The sequence below is a fragment of the Mirounga angustirostris genome, unplaced genomic scaffold (assembly GCF_029215605.1).
Source record: "Mirounga angustirostris isolate CCGP_5_RB_7025 unplaced genomic scaffold, mMirAng1.0.hap1 SCAF_8, whole genome shotgun sequence".
Taxonomy (NCBI): domain Eukaryota; kingdom Metazoa; phylum Chordata; class Mammalia; order Carnivora; family Phocidae; genus Mirounga; species Mirounga angustirostris.
The window spans coordinates 136870445-136890888 of record NW_026991716.1 but is presented as its reverse complement, the minus strand read 5'-3'; the positions used below and the strand labels follow the sequence as shown (position 1 = coordinate 136890888).

The window sequence follows — 20444 nt, the reverse complement described above, 5'->3', positions numbered from 1 at the left end:
TCTGCCAGAGGGGCGCGGGACAGGTGGGACGCTCTCCAGAGATGAGCACAATTTTTGCTCTCTCTCTCCCTGCTAGCGCAGGCAGCGCCCAGAGACAGGGCACTCTCCCACTGCCGTGGGGTGAATGATCCCGGTGTTCTCCCATTGCCTGGCCGAAGCCAGCGGGCATGTGAGCTGCTCCACGCTCCTGCTGCCAGACTGGGGCTGGAGGCTGCAAGTGGTCACAGCGTTCTCCCACAGCCTTGCTGCTGAGGGGCAAGAACAGACACGGTGCCCTCCTGCAGCCCCACCGAGGCCAGAGGGCACGCACAGCCCAGGCAGTCTCCCAGGGCTTTTCTAAAGCCGGTGGGTGCGCTCCACCCCCTGCGCTCTCCAGCTGCGTCGCAAAGCCAGCAGGTGCATGCAGCCCACACAGAGGGCACCCATTGATCCCCTGGCCCTCGTGGCCAGGGGGCGCTTGTGTTCCTGGGCTCCATGGGGCTATAACAATTGCTAAGACAGTTCCTGGCAGCCTACAACCCCCAGCGCCCTGCACAGACGGTAGACTGAAGCACATCCCCAGTCTCCCTGCGAAAAAGGCCTGTTTACTTGTCCTGGAGCTTTAGCCTGAGGGGCAGACTTCCTGTTTGCCACACAACCAGGGGTTATGAAGGTGTTCTCAGGGAACACAGGCTGGGAGGCACCACCCTTGCAGTCCTGGCCTTGCTTCAGCTCTGTGGTACCTCCTAGGAAGGAGCTTATATATTGGCTAGAACCCTGAGTTTTGCAACCTCCATCCAAAGGACACCTTTGGATCTCCTGGCCTGGAGGCCAGCAGAGGTTATGATTATGGTCCCACAGGACTGTATCTATTTGCATACTTTAAAAGCTGCTGCCTATGGGTCTGGCTTCCAATCAGCCTGAAACTAGGTTCTAACAGATCCTTCCCTTTGGAACATCAACAGGTCTTGACACACCAATGGAACCCTATCAAGAATAAATGAGGTTGCTTGGGCAATCACAAAAGTTGGAAAGATAACCAAGACCTAGGGCAAGGTTAAGTGACAAGGTTCATCACCCACACAAGGCCACTCCTTTAAGATGGGGAGAGGCTGCTGTTTAGAAACATATAGAAATGAACACAGAGTGGGATGCCTGGGTGGCTCAGTCGGTTAAGTGTCTGCCTTTGGTTCAGGTCATGATCCCAGGATCCTCGGATCAAGTCCTGCACTGGGCTCCTTGCTCAGCAGGGAGCCTGCTTCTCCCTCTGCATGCCACTTCCCCTGCTTATGCTCTCTCTCTCTGACAAATAAATAAATAAAATCTTAAAAAAAAAAAAAAAAGAAATGAACACAGAGAGTCAAGCAAAACGAAAACATAGAGAAGTATGTTCCAAATAAAACAACAAGGTAAAAAGCTCAGAAAAATACCTTAATTTCGGGTGCCTGGGTGGCTCAGTTGGTTAAGCGACTGCCTTCGGCTCAGGTCAAGATCCTGGAGTCCCGGGATCGAGTCCCGCATCGGGCTCCCTGCTCGGCGGGGAGTCTGCTTCTCCCTCTGACCCTCCTCCCTCTCATGCTCTCTGTCTCTCATTCTCTCTCTCTCAAATAAATAAATAAAATCTTAAAAAAAAAATACCTTAATTTCACAGAGATAAGTAATCTGCCTCATAAAGAATTCAAAGCCATGGTCATAAAGATGCTGACCAGACTCAGGGGAAGACCAGATAAACACAGTGAGAACTTCAACAAAGAGATGGAAAACATCAGCAAGTGCCAAACATTAGTCACAGAGCTGAAGCACACACTGGAGGGTTCCCTGGCAGACCAGATGAAGCAGAAGAACAGATCAGCAATCTGGAAGGCAGGGCAGTGGAACTCACCCAAACAGAGCAGCCAAAAAAGGAAAAAAGAAGTAAAAAAGAAAAATGAAGACAGCCTAACAGACCTATGGGACAACATCAAATGGAATAACAATTCACATTACACGGGCCAAAAGGAGAAGAGAGAGAGAAAGGAGCAGAAAATTATTTGAAGAAATAATGGCTGAAAGTTCCCCAACGTGGGGAGAGAAACAGACATCCAGGTCCAGGAAGCCCAGAGAATTCCAAATAAGATGAACCCAAAGAGATCACATCAAGCACATCCTAATTAAATGTCAAAAGTTAAAGATAAAAAGAGACTCTTAAAAGCAACAAGAGAAAAACAACTTGGGACGTGCAAGGAACCCCCAGAAGACAACTGGCAGATTTTTCATCAGAAATTTGCAGCCAGAAGGGGTTGTGGGATGATAAATCCAATCCAAAGTGCTGAAAGGAATAAAGCTTCCAACCAAGAATACCCTACCCGGCAAGGTTATCATTCAAAATTGAAGTACAGATAAAGAGGATGGTAACAAGATCTACTGTGGCGATCACCTTGCAATGTATACAAATATCAAGTCATTATGACATACATCTGAAATCAATATAATGTCACAGGTCAATTATACCTCAACAAAATATTTTGTAAAAAATAAATAACGCAGGGTGCCTGAGTGGCTCAGTCAGTTAAGCATCTGACTCCTGATTTCAACTCAGGTCATGATTGCAGTCCTGGGATTGAGCCCCACATGGGGCTTCACACTCAGCAGAGAGTCTGCTTGAGATTCTCTCTCTGCCTCTCCCACTGCCCGGTCATGCTCTCTAACTAAATAAGTAAGCCAATAAAATCTTTAAAAACAAATACACAACACTACACAGGATCACTCTAATATTCCATGTGTTAAAATTCACTTGACTTTCTCTGAAAGAGATAAATTAAGCTCTAAAACAGGCACCTAGTTATGAAATCCAAATGCATCTTAACTCCTGGGTTAACCCATCCTTAGCCATTATAAACAAACACTTGTAAATTAAAGGGAAAAAAGAACCTTTTTATATAATAAAATTGATTTTTGAATTACTGTAACTTCCGAGTCTAGAAAGGTAGCCTCATATGAAGCCCTCTGTAAACATGCACCAGTTGAACTTGGCAGCGACAGTGCTTTGTCAGCAGCTCGTCTGGGGCCGAGTCTGCGGGGGCGTGAAGGCCCCAGCCATCTCACCTGTCCTCAAAGCACACGGTGCACTTCCAGGCATCGGTCTTCCTCAGGAACACTCGGCACTCCGAGCACACGCGGTGGCTGCAGCCCTTGCACACGGCCCCCCGGTTCAGCAGAAGCCCCAGCTCACGCTGACAGCGTGCACACGACTTCTCTTTGTACTCCGGGCTCACGCTCTTTGCTCCTTTCCACCGGAGATGCTGCAAGTGAGTCTTCAGTTTCCTGCGGCCCAAAGAGTCAAATGGTAAGTTATGACTGAAAGAAAGGACAGACGCCAGACGTACCCCTACATGGCGAGGGCCCCAACAGTACCACCCCCGGCAGGAGAAGAAACAAGGGGCTTTGGCATCCAACACACCCGGGTAACAACATGGCCGTGTGAACTAGGCATCTCACTCAATCTCTCCAGAAAGAGGCTCAGAGATTTTCTCCACAGTGAAACGGAGATGAGAAAGAGCTCACCTCCCACAGATGCTGGGAGGATTCAATGGCAAAGCCTAAAAAGTGGCCGGCACAGAGGAGTTAGTCTCTAGTTTGGTTCTAGGCTCATCCCTCCATGCCCAAAGGACATCGTCATGGTTAGCAAGGACAGAGAGAGAACAAAACAAAACACACACACGCACACAGAGAAAATGGCATCAATTTTAATATAGAAGGCATGGAAAGATCTATAAAGATATACATGCCTGCTATTGTCATTAAGTTATCCAATAAAATTATTTAACTGATGTTATGCTTTTGCTACTGTTTTTTTTAAAAAGACTTTACTTATATGACAGAAAGAGAGATAGTGAGAGCAGGAACACAAGCAGCGGGGAGTGGGAGAGGGAGAAGCAGTCTCCCTGGCTGAGCAGGGAGCCTGGTGCTGGGCTCAATCCCAGGATCCTGGGATCATGACCTGAGCCGAAGGCAGACGCTTAACAACTGAGCCACCCAGGCATCCCAGCTACTGTTTTGTTTTGTTTTTTGTTTTTTAATGGGTGGTCAGTTCACTTCCAGTCCCTATTTCCCCGAGATAATAGCCCAAGTGTGCTAAGGGACCTTACACTGGACCCCAAAGAGGTGTTATTAACCAGAACACTCTTGTATGAAATGTCTCGGCTAGCTACTTTTAGAAGAGAGAAGCCAATCCCAAAAAACAAGTGTAGTTCATTCAGTTTGCAGAAATTGCAGGATTGGCTCTACAGTCTGTACCCTCCGGAACAAAACTTCCTGACCACAGCATCCGAGTTACTTTGCTGATATTCAAAATGTTTCTAAATCACCAAAAGGCCTCTAATCATCAGAGACAATTCCATTTTGTTCAGTGTTTTTTATTTTGTAGTGGAAGAAAGTACAAGTACATTTAGGGAGTTTTGGGATAACAGGGAAGGACAGAAAAAAGACACTGTATCTTCCAGTTACCCCGCAAATTTCTCTCATTCCTCAAGCATTGGGTTGCCCCGAATTTTATTTATTTATATGTGTATTTTTCTTGGCAGACTCTGAAAGAGTTCCGCCGTTAAAAACAAAACAAAATCAAAAGCCTATTCCACGTACTTATTTTCCAGTCTTTGTGTCCTTTACAGACATTGAGAAACAAGGCATCGCCGTTTGTAAGGGTGGATCTGGACCGCTACCAATTGGCAGTTTTGATAATAGCCCTGCTTTATTAAGGGTTAACTCATACCAAACAGTGCGTGCAGCTTCCAGACAGACAAGGAAAGGAACTTCCTATTGACAGATCAGTCAGGGAACAGGCTGAGCAGGTTCATATTTTATACTCCCCCTCCCCTCAAAGCCAACTTGGAAGCAAAAGCACACTAAGAAAAAGACAGGAATGGACTGCAGCAGACCTGCTGTTTCTATGCTGCTTTCTCGGCTTTTCTATGTGCCTTCGGAGACCCCCACCAACAATTTAGGCAAACCTTCGCTGGAGGTCTTTCCCTTGAGGGGTATCGTAGAAGCCTGCAAACCTTCCTTTGAATTAGTCCCACGAAGTAGCAAAGGGACAAGCAGCACACAATACACCTAGCACAAAAAGGCACTATTCTAAGTCAATGACAAAAGCAGCCTCCCTTTGCCCTTACAGTGAGAAGCTCAGTTAGAGGGCAGGGCTACCTGGCCTCTACCCCTCACGGGGCCACTTGCAGAGGGGACGCCCGAACCCCCCGTGGCCAGCAAGCAGGTGGCAGCAGGCTGCAAGCAGGAAAACCCAGGGACTTGCACGCATGTGGAGGACAGCCTACCGGATCCTTTCCTCCTCAATGTTTTGAACCGCCTGGTCTCGGTACAGAACCTGGAGGATGACCTCGCGTTCCAACTCCTGGAGGGAATTCAGATTGATGTCCCGGGCCATTCCTTCTCTCGTGCAGAGACCTGAGCCGAGTGTCACTCCATGGCCGAGTACCCCTGTGCTGTGGGTGAGCTCAGAGCGCCCAGGAGCAGCCCCAAGTGCTTGAAAGTGCTCCTTCTCCTATATAGTGGCAACGGTTTGGCTTGTGACTCTTTTTTTTTTGTCCTTTTTAACTGTGTCACACTCCTCAGGAGAAGAAAGTTCCAAGAGACTGCCCCTCAGCTGGACTCGTGGCTCCCCGAGCCTCATGCCAACCTGGGGAGCCTTTCCACGGAGCCTTACTGCTGCCTCTGATGTCCGTCTAACCCCAAAGCATATCTGTTTTCTGAGGTTTTGCCAGAGATTGTTATAAATCAGACACGGCTCCAAGCAGATAATTTCTGCAAAGCAGAAGTGAGCCCCAGTCGGCGGGAACTTAGAAACGGCAGCAGAAGCGTATCGAGGACATTCAGATGCTAACCTTCCCCTCCAATGCCTTCAGGTCAGCAGTTATGGTCATTAAAAGCCCAGCCAGTTGAAAGCCTGTAGAAAGGAACAACAAAATGACCTCATTTTCCTGGCTTGTGCATGTCTGCGGCATCACTTCTGGACACACAAAATGTTCCACACAGACCTTTGCACCTTCTGCCATCGTGATAATGTAAGACTTTAAATTTTATTAAAATTGGCCTTCTCGTGTTTCTAAAAGCCACACTTCTGAACTTGAATTATTCTTGAATTATTCGTATCTCCAGTGATCAGAGAAGCAAAAAGGTCCATGTTTAACGGTTATCATCCTAATGGAAAATACATTAGAAGACTCAATGTGCCCAACACTTAGCTCTTATTTTTACAATTAACTTCAAAACTCAAAAAAAGTAGGAATATCCCACAACCTCTATCTATCAATTATTTATGGTTTTTAATGGTTTTCAAGGATGTCACATGCATGGGGTCTTGTTTCTGTCTAATGCTGGTTGAAAGGTTCTGCATACGTTCCCCCTGCTTTTTTTTTCCCCATTGGAGACACTGGGCTCACATGACCTTCAATTTGTTCCTCCCCCACCCCAACCAAGAAGATGGTGTTGAACTGATAAAACACACTGGCTAGATGCATATCATTGAAAAGCAGAAAGTGTAGATCAAAGCAATATACTTTCTGTAATGCCATTTTTTAATCAAATCTACATGAATTCCTTAGTAATAAGACTTCCTTTCAATGCTTTAGAAGCTAAACTTTTGTTGGGCTTCAATAGAAATCCACATTATATTAATTTATGATCATAACAAATCATTGAATAAGGGGTTAATAGAGCCCTAAGGGATCATCTTCTGTAAGAAAAGAAAGGGTTAAGAATCTCTGCTTAATCTTTGGTAGTCTGGTGAAGCCTGTGTATTTAATGCATAAAATAAAATACATTGAATTACAAAGGAAATCATTTATACTGAAATGTTTTACTATAATAATATCTATGTTCACTGATGCATGAAATAATGAGATCTAGCAGTGACCTAACAACTACTATAATATCAAAGTAATGATGATTATAAGTAATATTTTGAGCTATCTACAACATACATCGTGGTATGAAAATATGTGTGATTTCTATTAGTGACAGTTACCAGTCCTGCTAGTTCTACTCTGGTTTGATGCCTGTATTCATAATGGAAAGAAATGTTAATTTTTAGTTAGAGGTAGATAAATAAAGAAGTAATCTTTTTCCAAACCAAGTTCATGGCCCTATAGGCTAAGGACTCATGGCTTAAGGGATTCTAGATTTGTCAGTTGCTCTATTGTGGGACAAAGTTAAAATGCACAGCTCGCCCAAATGCACAGGTTGCATGAAGAGTAGGAAGTCGCAGAGCTCTGAAAGGGGCACTCTTGGCCTCTCGTCTTCAGGGAAGTACTCACCAGTGCCTGTCTTCAAAAGGCTTCCTATCCAGAAGATGGAAAAATGACCAAGCAGCAAGGACTCTGGGCTCTAGCCCAGGCTGGCTGGTAATCACTGTTATGACCAGTGCAAAGCCTCAATCCTCCTTGGTCCCCAGTTTCTGGATGAACAGATGGAACTTGCAGATCTCAGTTCCCCGAGGCTCTGAGTCTCTGGAAAACAGGAAAGCAATATGCAATAACGTATCATCAAGTAACAAGTGGTAAGGTGCAAATTGGCCGATATGTCGCCAACTTTATGAGCCTATTTCTTCTAAACTTGCCCCTTGGCTCTTCCTCCTTCTTATTTACCACTGGGCCAAGAACTATACAGTTGCCCCGATTCTCAAGTATTTTCAATGAAGATTTTTGCATTTGGCTCAAAACACTTGATTTGTGTGCACCGAGCTTTCTTTTCACGGGGTTTCTGTGCTCCACCCTCTGGCTCTGATCATGTGCTACAGGGGTGGAAATGACATTAACAAGGGGACTCATTGGGGGAATTCTGGCACACGCAGATGTTTACTCATCCAAGTGGTTGGGTTTTACAGAAATACAGGATTCAGTTATCATGTAAAAACACTCCTCATACTCTATCAAATTCATGGCTATGGGCCTCCAGTGGGAAGGGTCCTTTTCATGGATGAGAGGGAGCTCATCCTCCCCGCAGTGGCCATTCACTCCTACTTACGGAAAAGTAAAATTTGGGTTGTTTCTCAGATCCATCCATCCATCCATTCAGTAAATATTTACTGAGCACCTTCCAAGTGCCACACACTGTTCAATGCTTAGAGCACATGACTTGATTGACTGGTGATTTACACTCTATCCCATGTGTAAGAAGACTATGATGTTGCTTACAATAAAAGCACAGAGAGGACAATTAAAGTCAGAGAGACATCAGCAGTCAGAGTGGAAAGGTGAGATCATTCTACCAGAAATCTGCAGTGAGACAGTCACCGTGCTTGAGTATTAGATGTATTTCTGACCTTCCTAGTAGCCAAGGCAAAACCAAACAAAATGAAACAAAACAAAACAAAACAAAAATCAAGGTGATGTATATCATTCTGATAAACTGAAGGAAGATGAGAAGGACCTCCTTCTCATAGGTATAAAGGGCATAGACTGAGAAAACAATCAATTATTTGAGCCATGGTTCAGCAGAAGAAGCAAAATTATGCTTGAGGGATCATTATTATATTGATCTTAAAGCTAAGAAGCTAGAACCAAATCATAATTCACTGAAAGCATTTCAAATAGAGATCAAAACATGGTGCTTCCTGATATTCCAAGGTGATGTTGGCATAAAGCTTAGAAAACCAGAGGATCAGTGTTTGGTATCCATCCCCCTGTGTTTTTTATTCTTGACTTTCAGATATTTGATCCTAGCTTCTGTAAACCTTCAGCCATTCAAGCACTTGGTTAATATTTACTACCAGTAAAGCCTTCTATCATTAGATGGAAATGTACTTTTTCCTTTAACTTGAAGGATCTGCCTCTAGATCCTCTCTAAACAAGGGGTGACTTTTTTAAATGATGCTATTGGTACTGCAGGGAGCATCACGCCAGGGTCATAAATTGGTTCTGTTCATCGGGCATCACCACAGGATCTTTCACAGCAAGATTTCACAGAAACTGAGGAAGACGTTTTCTCTTTGGTGTCCAGGGACCTCCTAGTGTCCCACCTGGCTTGGTGGCTTAGATATTCCATTTACCACATTTGAGCCACGATTGCTTCATCTCATTGGGACTCACCCAGGATTTTCACGGGGGCAGTACCACACTTACATCTTTAGAAATTTGTGGGGCACTTCTGGTTGTCACAGTGACACAAAATTGTCTTGCATCCCCATGCAAATGTTGACTACCTTACCAGATAATTCAATTAGAAAAAAATTTTAATTATCTGATAAAATGTAACTCTTATATGAACACAAAGTGTATTTTGCAGGATTTTAATATACTCTGAGTTTTCCAGGATGCAACTATTGTGTAGATTGAAGGAAAACTGAACTTTGTTTCACTTAGAACTTTAGTATATGTGCTGCCGAAGCGAGCACTCACTTAGAACTTTAACAAGAATTGTTTATCATTGCAGAAAGTTGCATTACCAAAGGCAACATTGCTTGTAGTATCTGAAAGACTCCTGCCCTTTGCTGGTTAACAATCTGCATTTGTAAATGTCATATTCAACATGACTATTTACATAAACATCTGACAACTTCACTGGGTCTTCTAATGTAGTTTACATGTCCAAGTTCACATTATATGGTAATTATAAATATATATACAGTCCTCTTATTTCTCCTTTTTATCATGATAATTGCATTGTAGTAGAAGTAGTGTGTAGGTAGGTTACAGTATACATGAATTCTGGTTCTGGATAGTAAAAGGTGAACTACAATATATTTCCTATAGTGAGTGAGCATGGAGTTTCATAGTTTTAAGGGGAGCCTAGGTGGCTCAGTTGGTTAAGCGTCTGACTCTTGATCTCAGGGCTGTGAGTTAAGCCCCACATTGGGCTCCACGCTGGGCATGGAGCCTACCTAAAAAAAAAAAGTTTCATAGTTTTAAGAACCACTGAATTAGAAGACCCAATCATTTCTAAGGTCGCTTACAAATTAAGTTATATAATTCTCTTGTTCATGTTTCAACACATTATTGGGTTTGTAGGAGAATGGGGTTTGGGAAAGAGAGAATGGTTGGTTCTCATTGGTTGTTTGGTGTTTTGTGTTTGGGAGCTTCAGTTTATGAATTTGCATATGCAATTTTGGACCTGATCTCCAGGTTGTAGTTGAGAGCTCAGAGTTCTTGCAATGCAAAATCTTTGAATTATTTTAGCTGCATTTTTTTCAATCCTCTTCAATCGAAGTTCTGGGGCTCTTTCTGCACTTCATCCCAGTGAGGCAGGCATTTGAATTCTTAGAAGTTTTGTATCAACTGCCAACTTGGACAGTCTACTGTGTGATCCATCTTGCAAATCACTCAAAAACGCTTCACTGAAACTGTTCTTAGCTCATCATCTACTTATCCAAGACAAAGTGCCCCCAGACCCCTGGCAACAATTTACTTATTTTTAATTTTTTAAAGTTTTGTTGTTGTTTTTTAGTGAACTTCCTAGCCAATAGAGGTTTCTAGGGTGGCAGATGGAGTCAGTGGGCAGCACAGGTCCATGGTGAACACCAAGAAAATCAGAATTTCAACCACTTCCTGGTATTCTCGGGGTACGTACACCTTTACAAATTCCATTCCTAGTCACCTGTAGTAGAAACCATGTTGGAATATTTGTCATATTCTCTGAAACACGGGTAAAACAAATACACTTCTTGCATGGATGTTTTGATTGATGTGATGTTTTGAAGTAGAACATGGAGGTAGTAAAAGAATGACATGAAATCTATGAAAATCGGTTGTGTGTTCCTCGCGTTGTGTTACATATTATTGTCTAGGATGACAGAGTCAGGTGAGAGGTTCACATTTGTAAGCCTCACGAAGTGGGTCACAGGGAGAGCTGCTGGGGGGCAGAGGGGATTGTGCCCACTGGCTTGCACGCTGATGGCTGTCACCCACGGGAGCAGTAGTGACAGGAACTGAGTGGATGGCGAGGAAGAGGGAGAAGGCAACAGGGGGGACAGGGTAGCCTTCATGGCAAAGGTGAGGCCCGCTGAGCCTGGGGGAGGAGGAGAAGCTGGTCTGAGGAATGGAAAAGGGGTCTCTCTAGGTGGGGACGGTGTATGTACCAATATGGGGTGGAAATGTGGCATTCTTCCACTAGCATGGGAGCCCAGCTTGTCGACTGCCCATAAACAAGCTCCGAAACACAAACGTAGTCTTCCTGACCCCCCGATCTGGTGTCTTCCTACTTCTGCATCCCCACTTCCCTGTGAGTGCTCCGATGCTCCCGTCGTGAACTCATTCAAGACTATTCCCCAAGCACATCATGCATCTGCTCCTGCTCTTCCCTCTGCCCACCAAAATCTAATCTACTCCTAGGCCCTGAGGGAACAGTCAGGAAAGCAGGTGTGGAGCCTGGCTGTGTGGGGGAGTAGCTCAGCTCTGCCCCTCACTAACTGCTGGGCGAGTTACATAAATTGGTTGGGATTCAATTTCCTTGCCTATCCAGAGAACTACTGCACCTACTTCACAGAGTCGTTGTGAGGATTAACCGTGTTGATACATATCCAGTTCTCAGATCACTATGGCAAGTGTATAGTAAGCAGTTGAAAAATATTAGCTCTAATTGGCAGTAGTGGTAGTAATAGTATCATTATCAATATTAATCTTTCAAGGTCCAGATTTTTTTTTTTTAAAGATTTTATTTATTTGACAGAGAGAGACAGTGAGAGAGGGAACACAAGCAGGGGGAGTGGGAGAGGGAGAAGCTGACTCCCCGCTGAGCAGGGAGCCCGATGCGGGGCTCGATCCCAGGACCCCGGGATCATGACCTGAGCCGAAGGCAGATGCTTAACGACTGAGCCACCCAGGCGCCCCTCAAGGTCCAGATTAATTGCTACCTAATTCAGGCTTTGTCCTTACTTACAATCAAAATTAGTCACTCCTTCTTCATTATAACACTGTTCGTTCTCCTTTGTATACTTCTCTATTGGGACCCTGACTTCATTCTGGCTTGTATTCAAGAGTCCATTCTAGTGGTGACACCGGGATTTAGTGATCCCTCACCACCCAGAAAGTAGGTCCTTAATGGTTGGCGTGTGTTGAGAAATGCAGTGAATGTTGTGACATGTGGGTTTGCTTGCAAAGCAGGAAGCGTGAATTCAAGCAGAGTAGGAAGTCATGATAGTCAGGTGAGCAAGCAAGCACCCAGTTCTGAAAGCTTCAGCGTTTGGGAAACTGAAAAGCACAGGAAAATCTGAGTTATTTTGGAATTTGAGAAGCATGCTCCCAAGTGTTGTTTTAATGATCTCATGCAGAAAGTCACAGCCTCCTAGCTGGAGGGATGAAGTGTCCCAGAGCCATTTTTCGGAGATGCTCTTTATGCAGTCACTGTCCCATTCACCTGGCAGATTCTTAAATTGCATTTATTTTGCCCCAAGGAAAGAAGTCGGGCTCTGTTCTTACCTACAGGGAGCCCCGACCTCCTTTTTCCATTGCACGTTTGTAATTTTGCAGTGCTAACTACCTTTGCTTACAGCACTCCACCTACCAGCCTAATTATATTTAACAATTAAAAAAGAAACCCAATACCACAGCACCATTTTGAAGGAAAAATCTCCCACAGCCGCTTAGAGAAGCCCTCTACACCAAGCTGTCCCACCTCTGCATCGGTTGGGGTACCGGACAGTCTGGGATTGAACCCAATTCCCAGGCTTAGCCATGTGCTCTTGAGCTAGTTGCTTAATCCCTGCGAGCCTTACTTTCCTTCTCTGCCTCCTCGTGCCCTAGAGAAAGCTGTCCCTGCTTCACAGGGTTGACTTGGGAATTCAATACGTCATCCAGGTAGAGACCTAGGGCAATGGCTGGAATGAACGCTTGCAAAATGTTTGGTCTCCTTCTTCGGCCTCACAGCAAAGCTTGACTGGCTTTCAGACCTGCCAAGGGGGCAGCACGAGGACCATGGCCCTGAGGGAGAAGAGCAAGGAGGCCAGGAAAGGAGGCGTTCTCTGTTTGCAGGCAGCGGTCCCCTGTCCTTCCACCCCATCACCTGCTGTCTCCTACCAGCCGGTCATCAGCTCACAGGCGAGAAAGCTTCTGCACCTGACCATGATGCAGGGGACTGGGACAGTGGCAATGTGGTAAATTGCGGGGGCGTGTGTGCATGTGACCAGGACTGTCCATGCTGCTGGGACACTCAAGGGAAACTGCCGAATGTTCTCAAAGCCTGAAAGCCACAGCCCTGCAATGGGCCACGGCACAGGTCACCTCGGGGGCCACAAGCCTGCTCTGCTCTGACCACAGCGGTTTCCTTGAGAGGCTGCAGCTTGAGGACACAGCCACGCTACCCTGCCTGGGACATAGGCGAGGGGATGGGGGTGTCACGACACCGCCCCTGACGCCACACATGACAAGGTCATCCCTTTTTGCTCATGTGTGTTCTTTGTGGAAGCCTGTCACAGCCACAAGGAACACCAGGGCACGTGGCTAAGATAGGAGATGAATACAGAACAGCGCTGGTCTCTGTCGTCCCAACCCCAGCTGTGCTGGGTTCGTTTCTGCCAAGGTGAGGCGAGATGGGTGTCTCTCAATTCTTTGTCTCTCTTGTCATTTAATCAGAGGTGGATTTTCCGGGAAGCTGGTAAAGCTCAAGCTCCGGCCCCACCCTGCTTGCACGGCATGTCCAAGGCACTGTACCTGACGTCGTATTTGTTCTCTTAAAAAAGTCTCCACGAGCTGTATAAATGTCAAGTCCTTAATATATGAAGATGCGTGTATGTGGAAATCTAGAAATCTAGAAGACCTGAAGCCTACCCAACATAAGAGCAAGGGGAATGAGCTTCATCTTGCTACCAAAAACCCCCCAAAAGTGCAGTTTCAGAATCCAAGTTAAACACTGACATCGTGATTTAAGCCATGATTTCTATGGCTTAAACTTGACCTCTTTTTATGGAAGCGTAAAGAAATGAGAATTAAGATTATTACATTGTTAGAGATCCTACTCATAGCAATTGTTATCCTTTTTGTTGGACCAAAAGCAACTATTTATTTAGCACTTACTCTGGGCCAGTCTGACAAGGGCTCTGCGTACATTACCTCAGTCTTCATTACAACATTGTGAAATAAGTACGCCCATTTTACAGATGAGGAGGGCGAGGCTTGGAGAAATCATACTCCAATTCAGGGCTGTTTAACTTCAAAGCCTTATGCTTTATTCAGGCAGAAAAGCTAAGAAGTTAGAATCTCCCATTATCTTGGCTGAATAATCTTTTTCTTACACGGATTCTAACTTCGTAGTAGATCCTTAATATCCAGTGCACATTTTCCCGTCTAATCTCTCCTCTTGCCAAGAAATGCATTTGCAGGTTAAGGAAGCTTAACCGAAAGAAATTTAAATTAGATCCCAACTAACTTACTTTTTTTCCCTTTAATTTAAAAGTATATTTATGTCCCATGTCCAAACTAGAAATTATGGGTGATCAAAACAATCTGAATCTATGAAGTAGATTCAGAGCAAAACAGTAATAAACCGTCACAAATTTACAAGCCACAGAAGCAAGCAAACAAATGCAATAAACCCAATATAAATACAATCAAGACAAACATCACCTTAAAAAAAATTCACACCATATAACTTTTAGATAGTGGTTTTGATTTGATTTGATTTTTAACTAAGTCTCAATGACTTCCTCCATTCCATTTAGATTACATTTTAAATGCATGCTATTCAATAAATTAGAAGTCATCCTCTGTCTAATTTATCCCTGTTTTTGTCTCCCACCTTCTCCAGGTCATTGATTTAGGAAAAGTTACAATCACTGTAATCTCTACCCGCCTCGCCCTCGGAACAACCTACCTGAAAGGCTGGACTCGGATACTCTCCTACCTTTGCATCTGCTTCAAGAGAAGAGACAGGGGCGCCTGTCCTGGAGAGAAGGAAGTCAATTTTTCTTCACCTTGGAACAACTGACGCATTTCTCTTTCCTTCCTGTCAGGCCAGAGCTGAAGCAGCGCACTCTCAGGGCCCGCCCCAGGGCGTCTGCGGCGGTCCCCACATCACCCAGACCCCAGGGGCGAAGCCACCCGAAGCCACACCCCGGGGCTCTTGCAGGCCAACAGTTTACATCTTTAGCTGGAGGACAGACGAAGCTGACGCTCCTGAAACCCTAAACCGTTTCACTCCTACCAAGGAAACCTCAAGAGAGACTACAGGCTTCAAATACTCAAATGTGTTCACCTTTGCAAGGGGTTTCACATTGACCTCAAGTGTGAATGACTAACTACATTTCAAAGAACAGCTGTGAACTGGAGAATAACAAGCCCGGCATCAACTTTTTTGGGGGGGGAACGGGGTACATTTTGCTGAAGTATAGCATACATATAGAATAGGATACAATTGTAAGCACAAGCTTGTTAAGTTTTCCCAAAGTGAACACACCCCTATCAAGAAACAGAACTATAACAGCACCCCGGAAACCCCTTCATCTGCCCTTCCAGATACTACCTCCCCCCCAAAGGTAACTGTTATCCTGACCTCTGACACCATTGATTCATTGTCCCGTTTTGGCGCTTTGTGTAAATGAACATATATAATATTAACTCTTTTGTATCTGGCTTTTAGGTCAGCATGCTTATGAGATCCAACCACACTATCGCACGAGCTGTCAGAAAACCGACCTCTGTGCTTCAGAGCCAAAATATAACACCAAGACAGAGTTGGGAATAAAGAGGAACAATAGCTTTATTACTTTGCCGGGCAAAGGAGGATGCAGCAGGTTATCTCCTTCAAGAAACTGCCAGCCCGGGGCGCCTGGGTGGCTCAGTCGGTTGGGCATCTGCCTTCGGCTCAGGTCATGATCCCAGGGTTCTGGGATCGAGTCCCGCATCGGGCTCCCTGCTCTGTGGGGAGCCTGCTTCTCCCAATCTCAATCTCTCTCTCTGTCTCTCTGTGTCTCATGAATAAATAAAATCTTTAAAAAAAGAAAAAAAGAAACTGCCAGCCCGCCTGGAGGAAGGGGCTGGGGGGGTTTGTAGGGAAATACAGGAGCTAGCTGATTGTGACAGGAGTTGTGTACTTGCTGTCAGCCTCCTTTGTCATGTTTTAGGCTGGTACTGGGTTCCTGGAATAAAAGACTACGAAGGGAGGAGGGCAGGTTTGCGGAGGAGAGGAAAAGTTACTTTAAAGTTGAGTTTTGCTGAAGCGTTAGCGCCGCCATTTTGATGTTTGTTCAGCTTTAGGTTTTTAAGCGGTTTCACACATAGTTATAGTTTGTTCATTCCTGTTGTGGCATTATAGTGTATGGATTTATACAAAGTTTCTCTATTGTACTATTTATTGATGGGCATTTGCGCTATGCATCCATCATGTGGGCTCGTATGAATGGTGCTCTTATGAACATTCTTACATGGTGTCTGGGTGAATACTTGCCTGTGTTTCTGCTCCTCTGGGCCTTGAAATGGAATTGTTAGCATATGCGCAATAGGGGTGGTTGCTGCCCAGCAGTCTCCCGAAGTGGATGCACCTATTTACGCTACCAGAAACAAGTTCCAGTTGCTCGACATCCCCTCAACACTTGATATTATTTGCCTTTATTTTATCCATTCTGGTCGGTGTGTTGGTATCCCGTTATGGTTTGATTTTCATTCCCCTGATATTTAGGGCAGCTGAGCAATTTGAGCATTATTTTATATGTTTATTGGTCATGTGGTGCAGGGCCTGTTCAAGTCTTTTGCCTATTTTACTACTGGCTTATCTGTTATTGACTTATAGAAGTTCTTTATACATGTAGGATTGGAGTCCTCTGTCAGATATTTATATTACATAGATCTTCTTCCACTCTGTGGACTTGTTTTTCCATTTTCTTACGGGGCTTTTTTGAGGGTCTCAGATTCACTTGTGAGGGTGAGCTAGTGTGAATTCTAATGGAGAGAATGATTCAGGCAAGTCAGATGACGACCAAAGATAAGATGCACTGTGTGACGTTGGGAGTCACCAGATCTCTCTGAACACTATTGGGCCTGGCTTTCCTCAACTGTAAATGAGGTTCACTTTGCTCATTCCTCTGGCTCTTCAATTCTGAAATCTCATTCCTCTGTGGCCTGGGAACGTTGACCTGAGATGGTGCATTCTACCAGGTGAGGAGCAGGGGTGGTCAGGAGGGCGGTAGTGGGCTGTGACGAGAGGCAAGAGTGAATTTAAAAGGCAAGCTTTGGGGTGAGACAGAGCAGACTGACCTTGAGCAAACCATGTGGCCTTTCAGAGCCATTTCCCGGTGAGGGTCACAAGCTTCCCTCCTCGTTTTTGAGTTCATTCCATTCATTTACAGACATTTATTATGTACATCAGGCACTGCTGGAGTGACCATGGTTGGGGACTCCTGGCCCAAGAAGATCTCTGATACATAAAAACTATTTAGTAGTCATAGTATTATTTGTAGCTTAAGATACTAAGAGAATCCATTTAAGAATATTTCGAAGAAAATGTTTCTAGAATGAGGGTACCCTATAATAATTATTTCCAAAGTAGGTGTATTACTTAGCTAGAGCTGCTGGAACAAATACCATACACCGTGTGGCTTAAACCACAGAAATTCATTTCCTCATAATTCTGGAGTCTAGAAATTCAAGATCAAGGTGTTGGCAGGATTTTTTTTTCCCCCCTGGAAGGCTCTGTCCTTGGCCTGTGGAGATGATTGTCTCTGTGTATTCTTCACAAGATCTCTCTGTGCCTGTCTGGGTCCTAATCTCTTCCTCTTATAAGGATGCAGTTCTACTGGATTAGGGCCCACCCATATGACCTCATTTTAACTTAACTGTCTATTTAAAGACCCCATCTTCAAATACGCTTTATTTGCAGATTCAGAATGTCACATTCTGAGGTACTGGGGGTTAGGACTTCAAAATATGAATTTGAGGAGGGACACACTTTAGACTGCAACAGCAGGATATAGTAAGAAAATATTAGAACTTCCATTTACATTTATTTTTTAAAAAGCTAGAACTTAAACTTGATTAATACATAATAAATGGATTCATAGTTTAACATCTCACAATGGAAATAAATGTAACTTTGGGATACATGCTCAAAAATTGTTCCTGCTAGAGCGGCAAAATTAAAGAAGTTTGGAGACCACTGGCCTAAGGCCTCGGGCTACTGTGGACAGCAGGGAAGGGTTGCCAAGATGGGTGTTGAGGGGCGCTGGCTGGCTCAGTTGGTGGAGCAGGCAACTCTTGATCTTGGGGTTGTGAGTTCGAGCCCCACATTGGGTATAGAGATGACTTAAAAATAAAGTCTTTAAAAGAAAAAGAGATGGGTGTTGAAATTGAGCAGGTATCAATTAGATCCCATCTGAAACTAAAGCAAGGTGACACAGGGCCAACCTGGGGGTTAGACCAGAGTAGCAGTGGAAGGAGAGAGCGCCGGAGTTGGTGAGCGGCCAGGAGTCAGGCAAAGAGAGTGAACGTGATAAATCACCAAGAGAAACCTTCTGAACACACTGTGTGGCAGGCTGCAGCCCTTTTCTTCCTTAAGTGGCCCTACCTGTAAACTCAAGCTGGTCAAGAGACTTGCTCTGGATGACAAAATGTGAGCAGAGGTGACCCCTGCCTCTTATGAGCAGTGCCTCCTGGCCAGCACACGGGCCACCATTCCCTGTCCCTTCCTCCTCCCTCACTGATTCTGGCATGGAGAAGACATGGGACAGAGCCATAGCAGATGCTTAATGGGCATGTTGTATGAGTGACAAATACAACTTTGTTGTTATCAACCCCCAAGAGTCGAGGGCCATTTGTTTCTGCAGCTAACCCAGCCTATGCTGACTGATCTAGCATACTTTTTCATATACACAGAACTGAGCAACTATTTAATACCTACTAGAGCATAAAAATCGGGGCGCCTAGGTGGCTCAGTTGGCTAAGTGTCTGCCTTCAGCTCAGGTCATGGTCCCAGGGTCCTGCTTCTCCCTCTACCTCTGTCCCTCCCCACACTCATGCTCTCTCTCTCTCTCAAATAAATAAATAAAATCTTAAAAAAAAAAATCAACCAGTCAAGAAGAAAGGCCAGCTGGAGGCCCCTACTGTGCCGTAAGTTATCCTTTAGTTGTTAGATCTTGGGCACTTGGGGTCTCAGGGGTGGGGCGGAGGTAGCCAGGGTCAGGAGGAAGAGGGACCCAAGGGGCTTGGAGCGACTGCCATTTCCAGGTGGTACGGAGGGGTTGCAGTCCTATCTGGTAGCACTTCCCAGCTGACAGCAGATCTAAGTACTGGCATTTCTTAGCTAATCTGGTTCCCATGTAATTTCATAGCAGAGGACTCTCACTTTAGGTATGTGTCAGCCACAGGTTTATTTTCTTTTCCATTACAGCGCTAAATTCCTCAGGTCTGAGTGTTGGGCATTGCCACCTTTGCCATCGAATTATGATTATGATTACGATTATTATTGACTTAGTGTGACTCCATGGTATATCTAAGTAACAAACTCATGGGCACAGGGAAAGGCAGGAAAACTCGAACGTCCACAAGATTGGATTTGGATGGTGAGGGGCTGAAGATCACAGACAACACTGCGAGACCCAATTGTGCCTGGTAATACTCTTTTCTCAGGAGACACGGCTGTGACTAGTAGGCCCACACTTGCTAAATAAAGGCACTGCCAATGCCTATTTTAAAGAGTTTGTATTTAAGGGGCGCCTGGGTGGCTCAGTTGGTTAAGCGACTGCCTTCGGCTCAGGTCATGATCCTGGAGTCCCAGGATCGAGTCCCGCATCGGGCTCCCTGCTCTGCAGGGAGTCTGCTTCTCCCTCTGACCCTCCTCCCTCTCATGCTCTCTCTCATTCTCTCTCTCACAAGTAAATAAAATCTTAAAAAAAAAAAAAAAATTTAAAGAGTTTGTATTTAAGAGATTTTACTTGAAGGAAGAAAGCACACCACATCTGACAACCTACGGCCAACCCCCACCTTGAAAAACAAACCAGAGATTCACTCCACTGACTTACTGCACAGAAACTAAATGTTATTCTAAAATATGTCTGAATACCAGATTTATGAGCAGCTATGAGTCGGTGTGTTTGTACTTCAGTATTTGTGATGGACATTTATTCCTGGCGGATTGAGCATGCTGGAAATGGCAGCTAGTGGACTGCCAACTGCCCTAGTGATTTTAAATTCCTTAGCCCCCCAGAGTGTACATCCATTAGGCAGAATATCCTACCATATCACTGAATTTTTCCAAGCACTACATCACTCAGCCTAGAGAATTCCAGCCATCCTGTTTACAGAAAGTTGTTTCTAAAAATTTGCCATAGAGATCATATCTCAGTAAACTTTGTAGCCTCAGCTCCAGCTCAGAGGCTTACACACAGTGAGTGTTCCATGTACGTGTGTTGAACAAGTGGACAAACAGTTCGGAAGATAAACAGACCAATTTATCCATTTCTGGGGGCAGACTCAATAGGCCATATGCCAAGATCATTTAATGAATGGTCTTTGATAAAGTTGGAGAGCAGTACCCAATGCACAGAAGCTAAAGTC

The 20444-nt window shown here is 44.8% G+C and overlaps 1 protein-coding gene across 1 annotated transcript in view; it reads right to left on the bottom strand.

The window, feature by feature from the left end:
• SYTL3 (synaptotagmin like 3) overlaps positions 1–20444 on the bottom strand; it is a 94650-nt gene that overhangs the window by 72514 nt on the left and 1692 nt on the right. The window contains exons 4-6 of the mRNA XM_045865830.3: positions 7287–7478; positions 5289–5917; positions 3064–3282 (exon numbers count right to left, since the gene is read on the bottom strand). Coding sequence (XP_045721786.1) covers positions 3064–3282; positions 5289–5398 — 329 coding nt within the window. The 5' untranslated portion in view covers positions 5399–5917; positions 7287–7478. The remainder of the gene's footprint in view (positions 1–3063; positions 3283–5288; positions 5918–7286; positions 7479–20444) is intronic.